General features: G+C 36.8%; 1 protein-coding gene across 1 annotated transcript in view; it reads left to right on the top strand.

The window, feature by feature from the left end:
• The first annotated feature begins 798 nt into the window (after positions 1-798).
• The window catches only part of LOC106685784 (probable DNA double-strand break repair Rad50 ATPase), a 19,136-nt gene continuing 11,462 nt past the window's right edge, over positions 799-8,472 (top strand). The window contains exons 1-5 of the mRNA XM_014428696.2: positions 799-931; positions 7,515-7,646; positions 7,725-7,835; positions 7,916-7,970; positions 8,284-8,339. Of these exons, the coding sequence (XP_014284182.2) occupies positions 923-931; positions 7,515-7,646; positions 7,725-7,835; positions 7,916-7,970; positions 8,284-8,339 (363 nt within the window). The 5' untranslated portion in view covers positions 799-922. The remainder of the gene's footprint in view (positions 932-7,514; positions 7,647-7,724; positions 7,836-7,915; positions 7,971-8,283; positions 8,340-8,472) is intronic.

The raw sequence follows: 8,472 nt of genomic DNA, 5'->3' as shown, positions 1-8,472 counted from the left end.
CCTTTGTGGCTCTCCCGGGCTTTCAAGTACCAATTGAAGACCCATCAGTGGATCTCAGGGCATAACGACGCTAAGAGGTGATACAAATATTGTTGTTACTGCAAAACGTAACCCTTTTCATGCTGCCCGAAAGATCCTAAATGAAGTGTCAAATGTTCTGCCAAAGCCTGAATCAACACAAACCATTCGTAATCATTTGTGAGAAGATGGTTTAACGTCTTATGACTCTTTGAGAAGACCTACAACAGCACGTCACCGGAAACCCCCCAGATTATTGTACAGGGAGCATCAAGATAATACAAATTGGAAAGCGATTATTTTAATGACTAATATCGTTTCAATGTATAGTATAGTATAGTGATAGTAGGCATCGAAAAGTCTACCGAGAACAGGGGATACTGGCACGATATTTTTCTCCCTTCAGTGCAGTGTGGAGGCATAGTGATGGTGCCAGACGGCATCTACTCAGGGATCCGCATATTGTTAGTAATATTAATCTTACTGCAGTTCCTTAAGTTCAAGAAATATAGATGTGTACATCCTTCAAACTAGGGCCATAATTGGCTGGTCTATTTGATAATAATGCATAACCTCACAGAGAAAATTATACAAATTATTAAATTTAAAAAAAAAATTAAAACTCGTATAAAAACCAAACAAGATCCAAATCTTAATCTTATTTTTATTAATTTTTAATGTAATTTATAATAAAAATTCGGGGGAAAATCTATCTTTTGAGGTGATTTTAACATTTAGTTTTCTTGATTGGTTAACAATAATTTACTAAAAAACCTAGCTCTGTTGGACACATGTGATTGTTTATTAATCTGTAGAAACGTTTATTCTAACCTAGCACTACTCGAGGAGCACTTGTAATACGTTACTGTATTTACCTTAGTATCCGAAAGATAGAGAATTCAACATGTCTACAGTAAGTAATGCAAAAATGCGCAGTGTAATCAATTTTTTTATTACTACGATTTAATTATTGGATTCTGACTTTATGATGTCTCTATTTTATCCTTTACTTATTCATAAAATGCATTATTATTTCGTATTTATCCATCTTTTATTCTTATTTCAAGGAATGAGAACTGTTTATTTTTTTTAAATAAAGAAAATAAAAGGAATTTTTTAGAAATTCGTCATTTAAGCCCTGCCAGACAGTTTCAATCTGGATAAAATCTATCTGATATTAAAGATCAGTCAATTTTACATTGATATGCCCTGTTTAATTAATATTATTAAGCTGTTTTCGAGAAAAAATATGAAAAATCGATTCAATAAACTGGCACTACCGATCAGTGGATTTCATCCCAAGCAAGTAATCGCCTTAAATACGTTATTTTAGTTTCGTACGACTTTTCGTTTTTAGCTGACTGTTGAGATACGGACAAAAACAGACCATTTTGTGAGGCTTGGTTTTTGACTTAAGGGAGCTCAAAACGTGTATTTCCGTCAGTAACACATAGTAAGTGCTGATAAACATCAGTGCATCAGATTGTTCTTTTTCTACTTTTGGAAATGTATATTGGTTTATTATTTCACTCTGCTTTCTTTGGACTTCTTATCCTTACTGTACCCATTGTTCTTTCGTGGAGAACTACAGCGAAACCTGTGGGAGTACTTAATGGAGTGGAGTTTTCATACTGGAAGGACCTGTAGCGAATAATACCTGTAGGACTTGCCATCCCCTTCACGACCGTAAGCGCATAACGTATGGAGTGTTCCAATCCTGCGATGATTATCATGGAATACCCGTAAAACTCAAGAATATTCCTGTAAAATCATCTTGTGGCAACACTGAGTACCTGATAACCTCCCTAATCCAGTTAGTGTAAATTTTGTAATAAAACAAGTGATGCATTCTAATGGTTATCATTAATTTTCCAATTATTAACAAGATCATTTTAGTTGGCGACGAGGTGAACAGAAAGTGATTTTTTTTATTAATTTTCAATTCTCTGTTTCCAGTGTCTGTTTTTATTTTCAAATTTCAGTTTCCAGTGATTTTTTTTTTTATAATTTTCAATTCTCAGTTTCCAGTGAATTTCTTTAAGTTTTTTTTTAGAATTACAATTTCTGTTTACAATAAATGCTGAACAATTTAAATTACTTCTCGCTGCAATTCAGGAATCACAAAAAGCAATGATTGATGAAATAGCTTCAAACCTCCCATAGCAACAGGTATTCAACTTTATGTATTCACACACGTATTCAATTTTTCGAGCATTTCACCATTTGAAAACTTTTTCCTAATAAAGAAAAATTTTCCTGTTATCTTGAACGATTTGAAAATTATTATACAATGAAAGGTATTAAAGATAAAACCCAGATTGTACAGCTTCTATGTGTTAGTATTGGATCTCTACATTACAATAAATTGGCAGCATTTTTGGATTCAGAAAAAACAGTAAAGAGTCTATCACACGATGAACACATTAATGCATTTAAAAAAATGCTTATTCCAAAAAAAAAAGTGTGGTAGTATAGTAGCCTAGCACTATTTTCTTAATATTTTTCAAAGAGATAGTGAAACGATTTCAGAATTTTTTTCAAAACTGCAACAAGACTTAGCGGAATGCGAACTGTTCGTAATATGTGCAGCTGATAACTGCAAACAGGTTATATCTGTTTCTGAAATTTTTCTGAGAGCTCAGTTCATTCGTGGTTTACACGATAATTGGCTACGTGAGGAAATTTTACAGTCTAATGCTACAATATTTGATGAAATTTTAGAGATAGCCGTTGCTCTTGAAGCTGCTAAAATTGAAAGCAGAGAACTTAACCAGCGCCGAAACACCAGTCATCATAACTTTAATGAACAAATAAAATCAACAGTTTTTCAAAAATTTGTTCTAGAAATAGTTCCAGGAATTGTATAAATTCAAGATTACCTCAAAACAGAAATTATCGTCCCGACTATCGAGCTGTAGGCATAGACAACCTCTGCATTTGATGTGGTCAAAGCAATCACATAATACAAGACTGCAGAGTGGATATAGAAAAATTGAAATATAGGTCTTGTTCAAAAATTGGACGTTGTGCAAAAAGTCTGCATTTCTACTGTAATTCGAGAATCAAGAAAGAAAACTGATTCGAGCACTACCAACACTCTTGAGGCAATGCCTGTATCTCAAGACGCGCATGGCCCCACTTATGGTCTCAACAAGATCATTCCCATCGTCGACTTGTTTAAAATGGCCGAGAGTGACAAATACCAAGTCCACCTCAATGGCAAGCCTCAAAAGTTGGAAGTCGATTCTGGGGCTAATTATTCACTTCTGTCCGAAACTGAGTTCCAGCAGCTGAATTTAAATATTCCTTTGCAAGCATCAACTATTGCTTTCCGATCATATTCGGGAAACATCATCCAGCCCAAAAAATAAAATAAGGTCGCTTATAACGGAAGAGAGATTCTGGGAGAATTTCACATCGTGCCAGCCGGACACGACGCGTTACTAGGACGTCAATGGACTCGCAGTCTAGGTATTGAACTTCAGCAATTGGATACAGAGTAGAGGCACCAAATTCCAGATTCCAATATCAATGCATTGCAATCAATTGAAGAAATAATTTCTAATTATTCGCCAATCTTTGAAGAAACAGTTGGTTGCATTCCAGGATTCCAAGTCAATCTTAATCTCAGGGAAGGAGTCAAACCAGTTTTCACTAAGGAACGCAGCATTCCGTATACCTTAAGAGACCGAGTTGACAAGGAATTAGATGCCCTGATGGCAGACGGGATCATATCACCAGTCCCTACGACAGATTGGGGCTCTCCTTTGGACCTAATACCCAAACAAGATGGTGGCATACGTCTTTGTGTCGATTACAAATGCGGAGTAAATGAACGGTTGGTTCAGGCGAATCATTGCATTGGGCGCATCGATGATATTCTGAACAGTCTCCGAAATTCCAGATATTTTTGCAAACTTGATCTATACAAAGCTTATTTGCAACTGAAAGTAAGCGATGACAGCAGTATGATACAAACAATTTCTACACACAGGGGCACTTTTTGTATGCATCGCCTTAGTTTTGGGATAAAAACAGCCCCCTCAGAATTCAACCAAAAATTGTCCCAAATTCTAAAAGGGCTTCAAACTACTGAATCGTATTTCGATGACATAATTGTACATGGTGAATCCAGGGAGTAGTGCATTCGAAATCTTCAATTGTGTCTCCAGCGACTTTCTCAATATGACCTTCACTTGAACAAGAATAAATGCTAGTTCTTAGAGGAAAAAATAGAATATTTAGGCCATATTGTAGAATACAATAAACTGAGCAAATCTCCTATTAAGGTTGCAGCAATCCAGAATATGCCACGCCCGTCAAACATTGATGACGTTTCTTAGGGTTAGTGACGTATTACTCGAGATTTGTGCCAGATTTTTCTACGATTTCGTATCCTCTCCGGTGTTTGTTGAGAAAACATGAACGTTGGTTATGGAAGCCAAACTGTGAGGAGGCGTTCTTGAAAATCAAAGCTGAACTTTGTGGCGATCGTGTTCTTATTCCATTTAACCCAGCATTGCCACTTGTTTTGACTACAGATTTAGCCCAACAGGGATTGCCACTGTCCTTAGCCACACAATAGACGGTACGGAAAGGCCGATAGCCTACGCATCAAGGTCACTTACAGTTTCTGAGACCAACTATACCCAGCTTGATTGAGAGGTACTTGCTATAATTTTCGGTGTCGTTCATTTCTATTATTATCTATATGGAAATCATTTTGAACTTGTCACGGATAACGAGCCATTGTCCAAGATCTTCCACAACCGGAAACCCCTCCCACAAATGACATCTGCACGTTTACTATGATATGCATCATTCCTTTCAGGGTTTGATTATGTTGTCAAATGTAAGAAAGGAAAAGATAATCGAATTGCCTTTCTCGAGCTTCAATCATACAATCCAGACCATCATCAGACGCGCTCATTGGTCATGAAGTTAACCAAATATATGCAGACACACTTTTCCAAATTTCAAGTTCTGCAATAACAACGGCTACTATCAAAGAGAAAACAGCTTAAGATTCAGAGCTTGTGAAAATCATGACTGATCTCAACCGTAACACTTCAGATTCCGAGTACACTTAGATAACATTATTTTCCGGCAAGATAGAGTGTACGTTCCAAGCTGTTTACGTTCCAGTGCTCTAGAAGAGCTTCACCAGACGCATCTTGGAATAACCAAGTGAATTCGTCAGATCGATTACAGTTCGTAGCTAAGATTGCGTTTGTGATCCCAGTCCATTGATGATCCAGAGGGGGTAAGAGGGGATATCTTCCCCCCGGAGAAGTGATAAACAGCTTGCCCGCTGATATGTCTATTGGCCGAATATTGACAAAGATATGGAGCGTTTGCTCAAAGGTTGTTAAAATTGTACTCGCGCAAATCCTGCGAAAGTTCCGGTCCATCCTTGGGATCGTCCACAGGAAAATTGGGAAAGGATTCACTTGGACTATGCTGGCTCATACGAAAACTGCTTCTATCTTGTTGTTGTGGATGCTAAGTCTAAGTGGGCCGAAATAAAAATCAGCAAGGATGCCCCTAGCTGTTTTTCAACTATCTATTTATTGGAAATTATCTTCGCTTCACATGGATATCCGCAAGTAATTGTCTCTGATAACGCCTCTATTTTTCAGAGTTAGGAATTCCGCACTTGCACAGAGAATGGAATCTTCCAAAAAATCATTGCACCGGGACATCCTGCTCCAAATGGTCTATAGCTGAACGTAACATTCAAACTTTAAAAAATAGACTAAAGTCGGCTGCAAATGAGACTTGTCTCATTGAAGAAAAGATACAGAAAGTTCTTTAACCTTTAATAATGGCATTACAATCCCTCGTGATTATTAAAGGTTAAAGAACTTTCTGGTGACCAAAAGATACAGAAAGTTCTTTTCCGATACAGAGCAACACCTCTTGCTTGCGGAAAAAATCCAGCCGAATTGTATCTTCATCGCCAGATGAGAATCCGTTTAGATGCAATTTGCCCATACATGCCACAGACTTCAAAGATCTCCTCAAATTCCTGCAGGTTTTTCAAAGTGGGAGAGAGAACCCAAGTTTGATTGTATATAAACAATAGAAAAGTATGGCAATTAGGAGAAATACAAAGAAAATTGGGCACTCGTGATTACCAAGTTTTGCTGGACTCAGGAAGATCTATCAAAAGACACATCAATCAGCTGAGATCTACACTAGTTCCCAAACCTAAAGCAAATAACATTAGGTCCATGCCACTCATTTGACATTCCAAGGAGTCTAGCTCCAAGGTTCAAGAGTATTCCAAGAAGTCCAGCTCGAGAGTCTAAGAGTCCGGATACGATAATTCCGCCAGAACTGATCCAGACATGGAAGCAAGTGATTTACCTGAACCAGAACAACACCCTCAACGAGTACGTCGGCCACCTACTCGCTACAAAGATTTTGTGATGAAATGAAGGATAAGGGCAGAAGTCAGTGATTGGGTGAAGTGTGTAGTATGTATGGTGTCCAAAAATTCATTGTAGTCTTAAAATAAGTGGGGGAGAAACTGTGGAAACATTGAGTACCTGATAACCTCCCTAATCCAGTTAGTGTAAATGTTGTAATAAAAGTGATGCATTCTAATGGTTATCATTAATTTTCCAATTATTAATAAGATCATTTTACATCTCATATTGCCTAACCAATTGACGATGCTTTGTCAAGGCGTTCTGATGTGAAGGTCCTGTCATAAACAGCCACCTCGATAATTGGTGATCCCGATGTGATCTTGAGCGGTAAAGCAGTAGTAATGAAGCCCAACGAGATCATAAATTAGCTGCATTACTAATAGGAGCAAACAATAAAGACAAAATTAATGGAACTTATAACTAAGGGAGAAAAAAGTAAAGGAGATCAAAGCGGAATAATTCGCAGTTCGACCGCCATCAGGAACGTGCTTCGCGGTTACCAAGCTCAAAAAAAGACAGACCTAAACAATGCGATACCATCATTGATGCCGCCCATTCGAAAGCTTAATTTAAGGCACCATCCATAATCGCCGAAGCTCATGATCGCCTCAACCAAACACCAATCAAGGTGAAGACTCTTCACTCATCAACTAGGCTCACTAAGAAATTTCAAAAAGCTACCGCAGCAGCACGTCAACGCCGTGGCCAATATCACAGGCCGGCCCGTGCCACCTATTGGCAGGCCAGAGAGGTCGAGGAGTGTCAATCCTCTGGTTAGAATATTCTGACACACTGCATCATGAGGAAGTGAATTCGTCAGATCGATTATAGTTTGTAGCTAAGATTGCGTTTGTGATCCCAGTGCATTGACGATCCAGAGAGGGGCGAGAGGGGTTATCTTCCCCCCGGAGAAGTGATAAAATTATAAATTTAATAAACATTAATTTTTTTTTCGAGCAAATAATAATTTTAAGAACTAATAAAGCACTGTGATAATTATATATAATTTTCTTAAAACTTTGGTATTAATACTGTTAATGTTTATTCGTTTTCTTTTTTTAGAATGATGCTCGGTTTTCTAATGCCAAGATGAGTAAACTAAGTCATATATCAAGCACTTTCTCTGGCTCATATTTATCTAAAACTGAAACGGACCGAAAAAGCTATAGGTTAAACCCAAAACTATTGGAAATGGTAAGACTGCCATCATTATTTATGATTTATTTGTATTTCTAATACTTGTCGGTTCAATAAATATGTCGCTCGCTTAAGGTTGTTAAAACAATCAACAAAAGACCATCGATAGCTACAGAATTCCACGAAAATTTGGCTAAGACAGCGACGCAAACATGGAATGCTCAGCTGGCTTCAAGAAAAAGAATGGTATAATGATTTATTTTATTATTGTGATGATTATTATAACTATAATATCACAAGGCATGGCTGAAATCCGTTTATTGCAGACTAGAAAACAAAAAGTTATGGAAGATATCGCTTCTAGCTTGGGTCTGGCCAAAGGTATTTATTCCTTTTCTGAACCTATTTTTATCCTTGATGCCTCTTCTTTAACTTCCTTCAAACATCATATATTTTTTCATCTCCTTAAATCTCAATCTTCCAAAGAAATATAAAATTTATGTTGAACCAATTTAATCATTGGAAATAGATATAAAACTATTTGAGCGATTATATATGTTCATCGTTTTTTTCTTATGGGACTTGGTCCCAGAATAAAGATTATTTTTCATTTCATTTCATATCTCATCGGCTCAAAAATTGGAATATTTATCCCTCCCTGCCACTTTAAAATTTGGTATTACTTTTGCTTCAGGTTTTCGAACAGAATTCCAAGACGAAGCTGAAAGATTGGTCAGCATATTATTTAAAGTAAGTATTAGTAAATTGCAGTAAAGTAAGTATTAGTAAATTACAGCAAAGTAAGTATTAGTAAATTACAGCAAAGTAAGTATTAGTAAATTACAGTAAAGTAAGTATTAGTAAATTACAGTAAAGTAAGTAT

This window comes from Halyomorpha halys, unplaced genomic scaffold (assembly GCF_000696795.3).
Source record: "Halyomorpha halys isolate HHAL.00 unplaced genomic scaffold, Hhal_1.1 Scaffold742.1, whole genome shotgun sequence".
In the NCBI taxonomy this organism is placed as follows: Eukaryota; Metazoa; Arthropoda; class Insecta; order Hemiptera; family Pentatomidae; genus Halyomorpha; species Halyomorpha halys.
Note: the sequence above shows the minus strand (reverse complement) of the source record. Positions and strands in the feature narration are given on the sequence as shown.